Source organism: Gastrolobium bilobum, unplaced genomic scaffold (assembly GCF_033153095.1).
Source record: "Gastrolobium bilobum isolate Gb01-03AN ecotype WA unplaced genomic scaffold, APGP_CSIRO_Gbil_v1 utg24955, whole genome shotgun sequence".
NCBI lineage: Eukaryota > Viridiplantae > Streptophyta > Magnoliopsida > Fabales > Fabaceae > Gastrolobium > Gastrolobium bilobum.
The window spans coordinates 91,656-108,945 of NW_026897695.1; the positions used below are offsets into that span (position 1 = coordinate 91,656).

General features: G+C 36.6%; 1 protein-coding gene across 1 annotated transcript; it reads left to right on the plus strand.

Moving 5' to 3' along the window:
* The first annotated feature begins 267 nt into the window (after window positions 1-267).
* LOC133309374 (4-coumarate--CoA ligase-like 9) lies at window positions 268-8,592 on the plus strand. Its single transcript, XM_061510137.1, has 6 exons — window positions 268-1,416; window positions 4,896-5,085; window positions 7,081-7,226; window positions 7,297-7,364; window positions 7,573-7,675; window positions 8,161-8,592. The coding sequence occupies exons 1-6, from the start codon at window positions 394-396 to the stop codon at window positions 8,284-8,286; spliced, it is 1,656 nt and encodes a 551-aa protein (XP_061366121.1). The 5' UTR covers window positions 268-393; the 3' UTR covers window positions 8,287-8,592.
* The last annotated feature ends 8,698 nt before the right edge of the window (window positions 8,593-17,290 follow it).

The window sequence follows — 17,290 nt, forward strand, 5'->3', positions numbered from 1 at the left end:
GAGAAAAATATGTGTCATTTTAAAAAATACAAACTTAAATCTTTTTAAGAAAGATAGGCACAAAGAGATGAGACTGATCCACATATTTTTGTGTCTATCTCTTCTAAAAAGACCTAAATTTATGTCCTTTACAAATATACACATTTTTTCAAAAAAAAAAAATAAACAATCACAATCTTATAAAATAAGAAAATAATATTTTTCATATAAAGTCGTGTCTTTATATGGATAGTAATTCAATCCAATCTCTGAGTGCGGATACTATAATCACTAGTGTATAATGTGGCGTCAAATAATGTGTGTATTATTATGCTTGAAAAGACAGTGTCTGTCTGGTTGAGTAGGCAATAGCCAGTAATTGAATATCACACTATTCCAAACCAAACTCCGATAATGGCCAACCAAACTCAAACACAGTCTCACCCTAACACTAGCATCGATCCAAACAGCGGTTTCTGCTCTCATTCCAGAACCTTCCACAGCCTCCGTCCAAACGTCCCACTCCCTCCACCCTCTCAACCGCTCTCCCTAACCGACTACGTCCTCTCTCTCATCCCCACCGCCGCCGCCACCACCACCGTTCTCATTGACTCCGCCACCGACCGCCACCTCTCCTACTCCCTATTCATCCGCCAAGTCAAATCCCTCGCCTCCTCCCTACAATCCCTTACCCCTCTCTCCAAGGGCCACGTGGCATTCATCCTCACCCCTACTTCCCTACACGTGCCCGTACTCTACTTTTCCCTACTCTCCCTTGGCGTCACAATCTCACCCGCTAACCCGCTCAGTTCTCCCACCGAGTTGACTCACCAGGTTCGACTCACCAAACCCGCTATCGCCTTCGCCACGTCATCCACCGCGCCCAACATTCCCTCCCTCCAATTCGGGACCATCCTCCTCGACTCGCCCCAGTTCCTTTCCATGCTCGATGGTGAATCGCAGCCTCGCCGAGTTGAAGTGAGTCAGTCTGACTCGGCGGCGATTCTCTTCTCTTCCGGCACCACCGGGCGAGTGAAGGGCGTGTTGCTCACTCACGGGAACTTCATCGCGCTGATTGGAGGATTTTTCCACCTGAAGCACTTGGTGGAGACAGATGAACCGCAATCGGTGTCGCTGTTCACGCTCCCCCTTTTCCACGTGTTTGGGTTCTTCATGCTGTTTAGGGCCATAGCCATGGGGGAGACCTTGGTGTTGATGCAGAGGTTCGATTTTGAAGTGATGTTGAAGGCCGTCGAGAGGTACAGGATCAGCTACATGCCGGTGTCGCCGCCACTCGTGGTGGCGCTCGCTAAGTCTGAGTTAGTGAACAAGTATGACCTTAGCTCGCTCCGGTTGTTGGGGAGCGGTGGCGCGCCGCTCGGTAAGGAGGTGGCGGAGAACTTCAATGCCAAATTCCCTAACGTTGAAATTGTGCAGGTGACAAAGTTATTATTATTAATTATTGCTCCTTTTGATGTTGGTCATAACATAACTTATTGTGTTGTTTAATGTTTGCTGTTATCACGGGTAACCTTGGTTTTTGACCATTTTCAAAGTTAATGGGCGCAACATAATTTATGTTCTAAAATTATTATTATTATTATTATTTTTAATTTTTATTTTATTTTGTAATTTTAAAAGAAAGGGTATTATTTTACGGGGAATGATATTGTAACAACTAAGTTGTGTTACTACTAATCAATCTCACCGTTACATTGATTATGTTGATTGAACGATTATATTTATTTTCATCTTTGTATGGTAATGATTTTTCAAATTTAATACTTTATATTTATTTTCACCTTTGTATGGTTATGATTTCTTATATTTAATGCTTTCACTTTAAGTATAAGGAATCGTAACCATACAAAGATAGAAATAAATATAAACATAATCGATCTAACGGTGAGATTGATTGGTAGTAACATGGTAGTAACACAACTTAGTTGTTACAATATCTTTTCCCTTATTTTATATATAATTGGTGATTTTTATATTTTCTCCTTTAATTCTCTCTCTTCTTAATTTCATAAAATAAAATTATAAAATGTCATGAAAATATATATATATATATAGGATTAGGATCATTTTACACCAGTGTAAGTTACACTCTCAATCTTGTCCGCTGACCCCACTTATATCTAAGGGTTCAAATTTTTTAGTAATGTGAGTCATTGGATACAAGTGGATAAATAGTCAAGATTGAGTGTAAGACTTTTAACTCTTACACCTGAGTAAGAATATCATGTCCCATATATATATATATGGGGTTTGCATTTATCATTTAACATGACACAACAAAGTTTCCTACACACACAACATTTTGTGGGGGCCACACTTTTTGAAACAAAAAAAAAACTACGGCACGCAAAACGAATCTCTATAACATTACACAATCACTTTTCCTACAACATAACTCTTATAAAACCCTATATATATATATATATATATATATATATATGGGGCAGGATCATCTTACACCGGTGTAAGAATAATAACTCTTACACCAAATCTTAACCATTGATTTTTTGCATCTAACGGTTAAGATTTATTAGGTCTCACTCGTTAATTAATTTTTAATTCCCAATAAATCTCAACCGTTAGATGCACGGAAATCAACGGTTAAGATTTGGTGTAAGATTTATTATTCTTACACCGGTGTAAGTTGATCCTATCCCTATATATATATATATATATATATATATATATATATATATATATATATATATATATCAAAATGACGTACTGATAAACGTTTTTCCTTATTTTTATTATTATTTGTCTTTTCGATGGAACAATGACCAAATTGTTACCTTTTCTGACAATTTTTTACCAATCTGCATGCGAACATTTTTTTTTATTAGACTGCCATGCGTTGAAGTTCGTTATGACTGGTAGTAAATTTGATAGTCAATGATGTCATGACATGTGATAAACTTTCGCAGGAAAAGCTAATTGCCACATGTCCAAGTTTGCTACGACCAGTAGCGAACTTGATAGCCAATGATTTCGTGCCACGTGGCACACTTTCACAGGAAAAGTTGTTTGGACGAAGTTCGCTATCGGGGATAACGAACTTAGTGCGCTATATGGCACAATCTCATTGCGCAATCGGAATTAATGTACCAATCACAATAAAAAAACGAAGGAAAAAGGGCTATTAATTAATATACCAATCACAATTAATGTACTAATTACCAATCACAATTAATGTACCTATCACTTTGGAAGGCTATAACTTTTGATTCGGATATTCAAATCAGATGATTTTTTATTTTATTTCACATAATTTTTCAAGTTCTACGCAATGACATCTCATTTGACATATTTTATCTTTCAGAAACATCGTTCGAATTTGTAACAATGGTATCACAAACAATTAATGTACCAATTAAATTTAATTGTGATTGGTACATTAATTAAATAGCTCTTTTTCCTTCGTTTTCTTTTTTTTTTATTGTGATTGGTACATTAATTCTGATCGGGCAACAAGATTGTTGTGCCATATAGCGCACCGAATTCGCTACCCCTGATAGCGAACTTAGTCCAGTCAGCTTTTTTCTTCGAAAATGTGTCACGTGTCACGAAATCATTGACCAAGTTCGCTACCAGTCATAGCGAACTTGGACACGTGACAGTCAACTTTTCCTGCAAAAGTGTGTCATGTGTCAAGAAATCATTGGTTATCAAATTCGCTACTAGTCGTAACGAACTTCAACGTGTGACATTCTGATAAATTTATTGTTCGCGTTGCAATTTGATATATAAATATTAAAAATGTGACACATTGGTCACAGTTCCCATTTTTATGTTGTCATGTGTTATTGGATTGTTTAAAGTTTGGTGTTATCACGGCTAATCTTGGTTTTTGACTAATTTTAAAGTTAATGAACCCGAATAATTTATGTTCTAAATTCTATTTGCTTATTCCATATTGCTAATACCTTATTTTAAGTTAAAATTATTTTATATTTTGAATGAATATTTAATATCACTCTTAATTACATAGTTATTTGAGTGTTAAAATTAAAAATTATATTTATATATAAGAATTTTAAAATGAAAAGTGAAAGAAAATAAAATTGAGATTGGGATAATAATAATATTGAAGCAATTTGTAGGTATATTGACTCTAATTATCTCTTTAAGGCGAGTCGTATTTTGTATTTTCACAAGTTTCAACTTTTTGAACCGACTGCGAGACTAATCCCAAGTTGAGATTTTTTTTTGGGATACATGAGGAAGGACTAGAACACATACCACCTAACACAATTATCCACGTCCCTCACCACTACTGGCCCCGAGTTGGGACTTAATCACATTTAAAATTCTTCACCCTTTCCCAAAAATGTATTTGGTGAAAATAAATTTTTGGGAAACAAAAATATTTTGTCTTTTTTTGGCTTAGTTGAAATAAAATAAAAAACATTTTGTTTGAGGGGAGGTTATACTTATTTTTTTTTTTACTACTTCTTTCTATCAAATTTTAACCGTTGATTTCCATCAATCTAACGATTATAATTTATTAAAAATTAATAATTAATTAATAAGTGTGATCCAATAAATTACAACTGTTAGACGGAAATCAATGGTTAAGACTTAATAGTAAGAGGTAATAAGAAAAAAAAGATAATAAATATAACATCTCTTTTTTTTTTCTTTTTTTTTTTACAAAAAGCAGTTTCTTTGTTTGCCAAAAATACAAGGCTGGGGAGTATACTAACATTAGAATAGGAAGTTACAAAATTATTATTGTGGGTTTGTTTATTAATGGTTAAAATTCTATTATCAAGTTAGATAACACATAATAATATCAATATTTGTGGTCTTGCACTCAAGAACTTGGTCTAACTTGCTTTATCCTTCTTCTTCTTTTGTGGTTTTGTTTGATTCATTATTATTATTTTTTCCACTAGGGCTATGGTCTGACAGAAAGTGGAGGAGGAGCAGCGAGAATGGTAGGGCCTGATGAGGCTAAGCGCCATGGTTCTGTGGGTCGACTAGCAGAAAATATGGAGGCCAAGATAGTGGACCCTGTTACTGGAGAGGCGTTATCAACTGGCCACAAAGGAGAGCTATGGTTGAGAGGTCCAACAATCATGAAAGGTGATTAGTTATATCCTTTATTTTTTGAAAATGTGCTAACACCTTAGCAACACTAGTCTATTTAAAAATTCGAAATAAAAATTGAGAGGTGTGCTGGAAGGCTTCTTTAGGCACTTAAGAAGTGCATAAAAACTAGAGCTGTCAAAACGGGCCAACCTGGCCCATTTAGCCTTAACCCAAGTGGGTTAGGGCCAAAAAGCTCGCAGGGCCAAAAAGCCCACAATGATATAGATCCACACGGGCCAAAGCCCTATGGGTTAGGGCCAGCCCGCGGGCCTTCTAAAAAAATAATATGTATTTTTTAAAAAAATATTTATAATAAAATGGTGCATAGAAATTATTAGAAAAAATAAAAATAAATATTTTTTAGAAAATTGTCACTTTTTAAAAAAATTATTGCATAGAAATTTTTCGTAAAATGTTTTGACAGAAAACGTTTCTGTAAAAAAATTGACGAAAAAAAAAATTCGTCAAAATTCTTTACAGAATCTAAATTCCGTAAATATTTTTGACGAAAAAATTTCCGTCGAAATTTTTGACGAAAAAAGTTTTTGTTGAAATTTTGACGTTGACGGAAAAAGTTTTTGTTGAAATTTTTGACGAAAAAAGTTTTTGTTGAAATTTTTGACGAAAAAAATTTCAGTCGAAATTATTGACGAAAAAATTTCTGTCAAGATTTTTGACACAAAAATTTACGTCGAAATTTTTGATGAAAAAAGTTTTTGTCAAAATTTTTGACGAAACACATTTCCGTCAAAAAAATTTGACGAAAAATATTTTTGAATTTTTTTTCGATAAAAGATATTTCTTTCAAAATTTTAAACGAAACACATTTTTGTTAAAAATTTCCCACGAAAATTATTTCTGTAAAAAACTTTGACGAAAATATTTCTGTAAAAAATTTCAACGAAAAAAAATATTTTGTCAAAAATCTTTACGAAATCTAAATTCCGTCGAAAGTTTCACAGATACATTTCCCTCAAAAATTTTGAAAAAAAATATTTCCGTTGTAATTTTCATTGGGTCACATTTTCATCGAAGATTTTGGACGGAAAATATTCCGTCAAAATTTTTGAAGGAATTCTTTTTTCCGTCAAAACTTTTGATGAAATTTTTCGTTGTAAATTGGGTTGAATATTGTAGCCCGCGGGCCAGCCCCAACCTAACCCTATAATGAGAGGCTTTAAAAGGATGGGCTTAAAATGGCCCCATTACATAGAGGGCTAAAATTTTATAGGGCTGGCCCTAGGGCTTGAGCCCTTTTTGACAGCTCTAATAAAAACACCCAAGATTTTTGTAAAAAAACCATTTCAATCTAAAATTTTAAGGTGTTGGGTGATGCCATTTTTAATAATAATTATTTTCTAACACAACCCCTCGTACAAGAGCACTTTAGGCTTGAAGCATTTTTTTTTTGTTTACCTTATGCTTATTTAATTTCACAAATTGGAATGGTGAGGATCGAACTCGTCATCTTGTGGTCAGTGAAGCTCTGATACCATATAAAAAACTATTTCAACCCAAAACTTTAAATGTTGGATAATAGTTTTTTTAATGATTTATATTATTCTCTAACAATTCTGATATCATCATGATTCCTAATAAATGACATCAATTTTCGTTTAAGTCATACTAGATGGATGAATTTTGGGTAAAGTCCATTTTGGGTCTCTAACAAAAAACACAGTCCTCACTTTGGTCCCTTACAAAAAAAAATATTCATATTAGTTCTTTTTTAGGGACTAAAATGGATCTTCATTGAATTTCTAATTGACCACATTTTCAAAGAACTGGAATTGTAGAGTGATCAAAAGTTGATTTTTTTTTGTAAGGGACGAAAATGAAGACCATATTTTTTATTAAGACTCAAAAAAGACTTTACTTGATGAATTTTTTGACCAAACGCAGTTCATATTGCTAGAGATATCTAATTATCTCTCTTATGTATTACATATGTTTCATAAATGGTGTGTGATGGTTACGGTGCCAGTGCAGGTTATGTAGGAGATGACAAGGCGACTGTTGAAACATTGGATTCAGAGGGATGGTTGAAGACTGGCGATCTTTGTTATTTTGACTCTGATGGTTTCCTCTTCATTGTAGATAGACTCAAGGAATTGATCAAATACAAAGCTTATCAGGTAATGTGTTTTTGTGGATACCATTTTGCTACTTTTACATTTTTCTCATTGTTTTTCAAACAACATCCAGGTTCCCCCAGCTGAATTGGAACATATACTTCACACCAATCCTGAGATTGCTGATGCTGCAGTAATTCCGTATGTATTCAATGCTTTAATCCTCTGTGTGTGTTTGAAAGCAAATCTGAAGTTGTTTTCAATAACCAAAGTTTTCTTGCTTTTAAACTGTTAGTTATTGTATCTTGTTGGTCCAAAAGAAAAATATGTTGCTGTAATTCGCTTGGTTTAACATGCAAGACATCATCATATAAAAAAGTTCACTAAGTCTGCTAATCTTTTTTGACAGGTATCCTGATGAAGATGCAGGACAGATTCCAATGGCCTTTGTAGTACGAAAGCCTGGAAGCAACATCACTGCAGCTCAGGTCATGGAGTTTGTAGCAAAGCAGGTATGCTTCCGAAACCTTGTATTCTAAAATGTTTATTTTTGGTGAATGAATCATCTATTCTGTCTTGCCATTGCTCAACTCAACTTATTATTCGCTCGTATTCTTGGATTCTACAGCAAGGATGGAATCAATTTTATTATTTGAACTATGCTTCTTCTTTTTTTAACATACCAACCAAAGCCCTAAAGAGCCTGACTAATCTGATTTCAGATTTGAGTTGCAATTCTTATAAATAGAATTCACTATCCTCTGGGCAGGTTAAATCGTAGAGTTTAAAATATCATTAGACTAACAACTCTTCTGTGGATGCTTTTAACATATAATGTATAGGGGAAGAACCATGAGCATTTTTTCACCCTTAAATGATCTCAAATTTCTGTTTTTGATCGACCTTAATAAATGCTTATAAAACCTCCTCCGAACCATCATTTATACAATTGACTTTGTCTCTTGCCTTGTTGCTTTAAGTATGCTTATGGTTGCAGGTTGCACCGTACAAGAAGATTCGACGTGTTTCGTTTATTAACTCTATCCCAAAGTCTCCAGCTGGTAAAATTTTGAGAAGAGAATTAGTTGGTGTTGCTCTATCTAGTGGTTCATCCAAATTGTGATCAGGACAAGTATGAATAGGAGCGCTTTAGGCGTGCAACATTTTCTGGTTACGATTGTGACATATTTTACTTCTTGGAATGCTTAAAACAGCATGGGGTCTTTTTCTTTTTTTTTTATATTAAAACAGTATTGGGTCTTTGATGTACGTAATTTTGTGTTTGTCGTTATAGATGATGTACTTCGCTGGAATCTAATGGTGGGTCACTGAATCATGTGATTTGTTCAGATGCAATCCATGCGACATTGACTTTTCTGTCACATTTTGTAATAAAAATCATCCAAATATCACATATCCAATTCTTTAATTCAAAGTGTCACGTCAATAAAGTCGCTTTGTACATACTGTAGCAACTTTTGTGGAACCTTTAGCTGCTTTTTAGCAGCTGATAAGTGGGGTTGGTACAATGGATCAATTCTGTTCGACTTTACTCAACTCGTGAGCCACTTAATTCTCCGAAACAAGAGAGAAAAGTGATTTTCCTCCTTTTCCCAATAAGTCGACGGCGTTACACGATTGAGATACTTCGAATAAACTAGAGTACATATAGGATACACTTGTGCTAAAACCTTTTCTAAAGATATCTTCGAACTCGCGTACAATTCGAAAAAAATAAGTCGGAATAGGATTGGCTGGAAAAAAAAAACGAGCCAAAAAATTCAACCTAACCCGACTTGAGTCGGGTTAGGGTTGACTCGTGAGTTGGCTAAAAAATATAGCTTGTGGATTAGCTTGAAAAAATAGTTCGCGAGTTGGCAGGAATATGAGAAGATTAGGAACTTAAGTTTAGAGAAGGAAGAAAGACAATGACAGTATGTGTGAATTTTGTCCATTTTTGTATATTATATTTTTTATTTTTTTATAAAAAAAAAACTCAACCCGCGAGCTGGCCCATCTGACCTGCGGGTTGGCTCATTTTTTTCCGAACTGGCTCGGGACAGGTTGGCAGCTCATTTTTGCCAACCCAACCAGGCTCATTTTTTAGGGTTGGCTCGTTTTTGCCAATCCTACCGATAAGGCCAAAGTCGCTACATGGTATAACAACTTTAGTCATTTAAATTTGATATCTACACCAGCGATTATAGCCTATGATGTATTGTCCTTTCAAAAAATCTGACATATCGTGTTTGATATTCTAACACGCATTGTAGAGATTTAAGAAAGGTTCAAAAATAAGGTTGTGTTGTGTTTTTAGTTCCAACTATTAAATTCGTTGGATTACGATTACTATTTTATTGAGTTTAATATAAATATTTGTAATATCTTATGTTCTTTAATAAAATTGATGGGTATAATAAGTTTAGCTTCATCTTTTTGTTAAATTATTGAATATTAAATATAATTTACACTACATAAATTAAAAATATTATCTAATATCAAAATGTGTACTAACATGTTAAAATCTAATATTTTTTAGAATTAATTATCAGAGTATCGTGTTGTGTCGTGTCCCATATCTAGTGTCGGTATTGATGCAGCATAAACTATAGCCACCAAATTCCTCGCCGAGTTAACCATATTCCCACCCCACCCACAGAAAAATGTAGAATACAATCCGTGTAGGTGCGACCAACCAATAAAAATGTGCCACATCGACTGTCTTTGTACTAGAGAGAGAAAGAAAGAAAGCGACTTTTGTAATTTACACTATATTCTACCGTTAGATAGTATATAGTGTAATTTACACTATCTGCTATCGTTAGGTTAGTAGAAAAGATAAAATGAGAGATAAGGTATTGGGTATAAGATCTTTTCCTTTTTTTTAGGGCAATAGCCAATAGGTAAGTCATCAGAGGTACTGGGTAAGCTATCAAAAGCAACAGGTAAATCATTAGAGGCAACAATATTAGGTTCAGAAATAGGAAAAGTAATAATATTAGGATAAAAAACAAGAGATTCAAGACATACCAGTGATTCAGACGATTGAGGTTGCTGGTGAAGCAATGTGGGCTGCTTTCTCCTGTGATATTTCAACTCAGGTGTCACAATCCTCCGTATTTTTGGTGTATCAAATGAGTAGAATAAGAAACAAGGGGAAGAGGTGTAGGAGAAGACGTGGAAGATTCAGACTCAAAGATAGAATGTGATGAATCTACTGAAGAATTGCTCCCCCTGAAGATGAGAACTTGGGAAAAAAGACTCAGATTCATAAAATGTGACATCCATTGAGAAAAAAAATTTCAACTAGTAGGATGATAACACGTGTAGCCTTTTTTATCATGGGCATAACCAAGGAAGATACATTTGAGAGCCCTAGGATCCAACTTACTGCAAAGATATTTATGAACGTGCACAAAGACAACACACCCAAACACTCGTGGCTGAAGACTCTGCATAAAGGGAACAGAGGAAAAGAATGAAGTTATTGAGTAAATAGGACTTACATTGTCAAGGATCCGAAAGGGCAAGCGGTTGATTAAGAAAGCTGCAGTAAGAATGACATCTTCCCAGTAACACTTGGGTACATGATTCTGAAAAAGTAAGGCACGAGCAACTTCAAGAAGATGACGATTCTTCCTCTCAGCAACTCCATTTTGTTGAGGAGTGTCCACACAAGTAAGTTCATGAATCATGCCCTGATCTTGGATGAATTTGGAAAGATGCTGATTGACATATTCGATACCATTGTCTTATCGGACCTTAGTCTTTTAATTCTTTTACCAAATTGGGTCTCAATCATTTTATTTAATCAAAAGAATAACTGTGGTACCTCAGATTTTTCATGCATTAAATAAACCCAAGTTATACGAGTGCAATCATCAATGAAAGAAACAAAGCATTTATTACCAGAAGCATGAGGAACTTTAGAAGGACCCCAAACATCAGAATGAATAAGATCAAAAGGCTCAACACTTTTAATCGTACTAGAAGGAAAAGAGACACGATGGTGTTTAGCAAACTCACAAACATCACAACGAAAACACTCAACATACTTAGACAAAAATAATGGTGGGAATAAAGACTTAAGCAAACGAAATGGAGGATGCCCAAAGCGTTTATGATAGAGCCAAATCAAAGTCAGCAGTAGACTGAGACTGAGTCAATAAGGTGTGACCCTTAGCATACTTTGCAAAAGATTCTGGCACCAGATAATACAGCCCACCTTGCTCCTTAGCACCCCCAATCTTCTTCCACGTGGCGAGATCCTGAAAAACACAGTGAGCAGGGAAGAAAGTTACAGTGCAATTCAAATATTTGGTAATTTTATGGATAGAAAGAAGACTAGTGGAGAGTTTGGGAACATAAAGAACATTTTGGAGATGTAAGGAAGGCTATAAATATATGTTACTAGAACTCGCAACTGATGTATGTGAGCCATCAACTACGGCTATTGTATGGGTGCCAATAGTAGGGTTATAAGAAAGAAATAAGTCAGCACAACAAGCCATATGATTAGTAGCACCAGAATCGATAATCCAAGAATGTTTAAAATCAGTACAAGAAGTAAGGAAAGAATGAGTAGTGGAGCTCATACCAGTCATAGCCAAAGTACTAGTACTAGTACTAGATGGCTTACTCATAGAATCAAGCATAGTCCGAATGCGCTCCAACTTATCTCGGCGAATAGAAATAAATTTTGAAGATGCACCATTTGAACCCGCTATAATGTTGAGATGAAAATCACACAAATGCAAATCCAATTGATATTTGACCGAAGAAAAAACACAGATCTGGAAAGAGGATAAAAAAACTGAGCAGTTCTATCCTGGAACATTTTTTTGCATGAACAACCCCCGATTTACAGTACCTCGTGAACAGTGCGCTTGAATAGTATTTTTTTAAAAAACGTCTGTGAATTGATAGATCTGGAAAAAAAGAGTCAAATTGTAGTCCTCTTGGTTCAAAAGGTCCCCGAAAAATTTTCGGTAGCGGCTAGTGCCGGTGAGAGGCAAACAAATAGGATTTCGCTCTCAATATAGAAACAGTAACATATATTGATCGGAGGAAAACTGTGAGAGATGGAGAAAACTGTGAGAGAACCACCAGAGCGATCATCGGAGGAGGAAGACATACTTAAGCGAAGTAATAAACATAATAAAGATCGTGGAGAAAAATTCTCACATGATGTATCAATGGTTCCTAGGGAGGAATCCTGGATGAAGGACCAAGAGGAGGGTCGAATTTCATGGAAGGAGATGCTGCAACGTCATAATGGAGAGAAGAATGATGGGGAGGGTGCTGATACTCTTGAAGGTGAGAATTTGCAGGGTGAACCAGCTGAGGAAGAAGACGTTAATTTTGGGGGCATAAAGATGTGGGTGGAAGAGGATGGAAAGACTCATTTTGGTTGCACTAAGAGAGGAAGAAGACGCTTGCATAGAGTGTGGGAAAAAGCTTTGATTGTTAAGCTACTGGGCAGATCTACAGGTGTCTCGTTCATGAAGAAAAAGATTGAGGAGCTATGGGGAAGGAAAGGAAAAGTGAACGTCACTGATATTGGGAATGAGTTTTATGTGGTTCAATTTAGTGATGATGAAGACATGGAATTTGCTCTAAGTGGAGGCCCTTGGGTTGTCCTAGGTCATTATCTGTCCTTACGTAAGTGGGAACCTGGCTTCAGGCCTAATGCTAAGGGCATATCAAAGATAGCAGCTTGGATCCGCCTTCCTAATATTCCATTGGAATTTTATGATGAAGTTTTCTTTCGTAGGGTGGGTAACTAGATAGGGAAGTTAATAAAGATTGATAGGACTACAAACCTTCATGCTAGGGGTCGTTTTGCAAGGATCTGTGTTGAACTGGATTTGGCTAAACCTTTAAAAGGAGAGTATGTTCTTGAGGGAGTTTTGAAGCATATAGAATATGAAGGTCTAGGGCTCATTTGTTTCAACTGTGGAAAGTATGGCCATAGCAAGGATTGTTGTTCTAGATTGTTCAAGAACAGATCGTGGTGAATGAATCTCATCCTTCTGGGGATGGTGAAGCTGATAAAGTTGAAGAAAACCGGAACGGTCTTGGCCCTTAGATGGTGGTTAATCGCCAACGCCGCCCTAGAAGCCAAGCTGCTACCCAAGATGGCAGAACGCCGATGACTTCGAGAAGAATTGCTCAACGTGATTTCGGGGAGAATACTGCGCAATCAAAGCAGTTATCAGTGCAATCATATCAGCCTGTTTTAAATGCAGTAAATACAAAATCACGTTATGACAGTTTAATGGTGATTGGGGATTTGAATCAAGCTGAGCTGGAAGTGATTAATGAGGAGCCTAATCATGGGCATAATCCTAGCGTAATTAATGACCAAAAATCAAGGGGAAATGAGGGAGCCATCAGCGTAGAAAATAATGGCATCATTAATAGTGGTTTAAAAGGTTTTAATCGAAAAGATGCCTCGAGTCATTCTAGCATTGAATTGGAAGAACATGCAGATAGGTACATCCTTGTTGGGGGACCCTCAAATGATAGGGTAGCCTCTAAAAAAGTTCCTATGCCTTCAAAAAAAGAGGATTCGGCCAATAATATAGGGCTACGTCAGAAAGCTATTGCTAAAATTCAGAACCAGCATTTGACTACCCCTATGTTACTTGTAGATAGACAAGTTGTGTTGCCTCATGTTCAAAATACAGCAATGGAAGTGGATCAGAACGTGGGGGACCAAAGTGGGAGTGATAATGGTTTAAAATATCCTAAAGCTCCGGATCCTAATAGGACTTTGGTCACTACCCATTCGGATGCGTCTATTTTATCGCATCACATGGAGGTTGATAAAGGAGGTATAAATGAAGATAGTGTTGAGATTGTTAAGGGGTCAGCAGGGTACCAGGAACCTGCAACCCTTGTGGTTGATTGATGTCTTTGCTGGCTTGGAATTGCCGCGGGGCGGCAAAGAAAAGGTTTTTGGGGACCTTAACTAGTATGATCCGAAAACACAGAATAGATTTGACTGCTATTTTTGAACCTAGAATAAGTGGTGCGAAAGCTCAAAAGATTATTAAAAGAACAGGGTATAACAGTTGTATTGTGGAAGAAGCTCAAGGTTTCATGGGAGGGATCTGGGTTTTGTGGAACAAGGAGTTTTGTAATGTTACGATTTTGGAAAAGAACATGCAAATGGTTCATTTGAAAGTTTGTTTCTCCGATAATGTTGCGTTCTTATGCACATTTATTTACGCCAATCCTAGAGAAGAGGTGAGACGTGGCGTTTGGCAGGATCTTCGTCGGATTGCTGATTCTATGAATGAGCCCTGGCTTATCACCGGTGATTTTAATGAAATCGCATCCCCTTTTGAGAAACGTGGAGGTGCCCCGGTAGATTTATATAAATGTAACAGATTTGTTTCCTTGCTTACGGATCTGAAGATGATTGATATGAATAGTTCCGGTTCGAGATTTACTTGGCGTGGTCCTCGTTTCCTGAATATGGATAGAGTTTTCAAACGGTTAGATCGTGCTTGCAATAACGATTTATGGAGGGTTACATTTGAGGAAGGTCATGTTAGAGCCCTTCCTAGGTTAAACAGTGACCATAACCCCCTTCTTATATCCTTGTCTTCTTCAAAAGATGAGTGGAAGGATCGTCCTTTCCGTTTCCATTCCTTTTGGCAGGACCATATCCTGTTCAATCAATTTTTAAAGGACAATTGGCACGTGCATGGGAACATTGCTGATTGTTTGAAGGTTCTTACCCCTTGCATTAAGGAGTGGAATGAGAAGGTGTTTGGGAATATTAAGCATAGGAAGAATAAGTTGATGAGAAGACTTGAAGGTATTCAAAGAGCCATTTCCAAGCACAATAAAGATTATCTGGAGAAAGTGGAGTGCAAGATCAAAGCTGAACTTGAGGAGGTCCTTGATCAAGAGGAGTTATTATGGTATGAAAAGTCTCGATCTCAGTGGATTAATCAAGGTGACAGAAACACGAGATACTATCATACAAAGACTATTGTCAGAAGGAAAAGAGGTAGAATCGTGGAACTCAAGGATGATAATGGAAGTTGGATTCGTGAAGAGGAAGGCCTGGTTAAGATGATCTGCGATTTTTACATTAATCTTTTCAAAGATGAAAGCTGTCATCGTGAGTGGATCAATACTAGATGGCCTATTGTTCCTGAGGAAGTCATGGATAAATTAAGGGTGAGTGTTACTAAGGAGGAAGTTAAAAAAGCTTTTTTCACAATGAAAGGCTCAAAAGCCCCAGGGGAGGATGGGTACATAGCTGCTTTTTATCAAAAGAACTGGAATCTGGTAGGTGATCAAGTCTGGAATGCTTTCCTAGCTTATTTGGAAAACCCGCAAACCATTGCTGATATTAATGGTACGATTATTACCCTTATCCCAAAGGTTAATAAGCCTACGTTGGTTTCTCAATTCAGGCCAATTTCCTTGTGCAATGTGATTTATAAAGGCATGAGTAAAGTTATAGTGGGTAGACTGAAGGAACTAATGGAAGCTTTGGTTTCTGATAACCAAACCAGCTTTGTCCCAAACAGAAACTTGCAGAATAACATTATTGCAGCTAAAGAGATTGTCCATTCGATGACAAAGTTTAAAGGTAAGATGGGTACTATGGCCATTAAAATTGATTTAGAGAAAGCCTATGATAAGCTGAATTGGTCGTTTATTCGTAAGGTTATCTCTGAAATACAGCTTCCGACTTGGATGGTTGAATTCATTATGGTGTCTATCACAACTAATAGTTTCAAAGTGCTTGTGAATGGGGGCTTGACTGAAACTATTATTCCTGAACGTGGAATTCGGCAGGGTGATCCATTATCCCCATACATCTTTGTCTTATGTGTTGAAAAGCTATCTCATCTTATTGCTTAAAGGGTTGGCAGTGGTGTGTGGAAACCGATCAGAGTGTGTAGAGGTGGTCCAGCAGTCTCCCATCTCATGTTTGCAGATGATATTGTCCTTTTCTCTGAAGCTTCGGTGCAGCAAATGCAGGTAATAATGGAGTGTTTAGATCTTTTTTGTAGAATGTCTGGTCAAAGTATAAGTTTTCATAAGTCTACCATTTATTTCTCTTCCAATACATCTGATGCAACTGCAAATGCAATTTATGCGCTATCTGGGTTCAAAAGAGTTAGTAGCATTGGTAAATATCTGGGCTCTTTTATCAGGCAAGGGCGTAATTTGAAATCAAATTATGCTGATCTAATGGATCGGGTTCGTAAGAAACTTGATGGCTGGAAGCATCAAAGTTTATCTTTTGCGGGGAGAGTCACTCTGGCTAAATCAGTGATTGGTACTATTCCCTCTTTTCATATGCAGAATGGTCTTCTTCCCACTTCTGTGTGTGATGAGATTGAACAGCTTCAACGGAACTTCATTTGGGGTGTTAATAAAGCTCATTTAGTGGCTTGGTTCATAAGTTGGCCTGGAAAATCTTAACTGACAAGGAGGAACTTTGGGTTAAGATTTTGAGAGCCAAGTATGGCAGAGGTAAAGGTTTGAGGCGTGAGATAAGCTCTAAGCCTTGTGATTCTAAACTTTGGCGGGACCTTTCTAAATGTTGGAACAGTTTTTTAGCCGGTCTTCGATGGGAGGTGGGTGATGGAGAGACTATTAAATTCTGGGCGGATAATTGGTTGAATCTGGATGATAATCTTTGTAATTTAGCTCCTAATCATATTCCTGATCTGGAATTGCATAGAACCATTGCTGAGATCTTTCAGCATGGTACCTAGGATGTTCGATATTTGAAGCAATTCTTAAATGATGAGCTAATCTCTAAGATGTTTTGCGTTCCTGTTGCTTTGGAAGATAACATTGAGGATAGGTTAGTTTGGTGTCAGAATAATGTGTCATCTTCCTTAGTTAAGGTTGCCTACTTAAACTTGATGAATTTTCAACATGCTCAAAGGAATGTTCCCTGGAAAAAGATTTGGGACTGGAAGGGTCCTGAAAGAATCAAGACTATGATGTGGCTGGCTTTTCTTAATAAGCTTCCAGTTAGGAGTCGTACATGCAAATGGAATGGGGGTCCTAATTTTTGCATTAACTGTCCAAACAGTGAAGAAACTCTTATTCATGTCCTTAGAGATTGTTCTCAAGCCAAAAGA

Coding starts and splice junctions, on each gene's coding strand:
- LOC133309374 (XM_061510137.1), top strand. CDS start 394: ATGGCCAACCAAACTCAAACACAGTCTCACCCTAACACTAGCATCGAT. Junction 5,086..7,080: donor AGGTCCAACAATCATGAAAG/GTGATTAGTTAT, acceptor GTGCCAGTGCAG/GTTATGTAGGAGATGACAAG. Junction 7,227..7,296: donor TCAAATACAAAGCTTATCAG/GTAATGTGTTTT, acceptor AACAACATCCAG/GTTCCCCCAGCTGAATTGGA.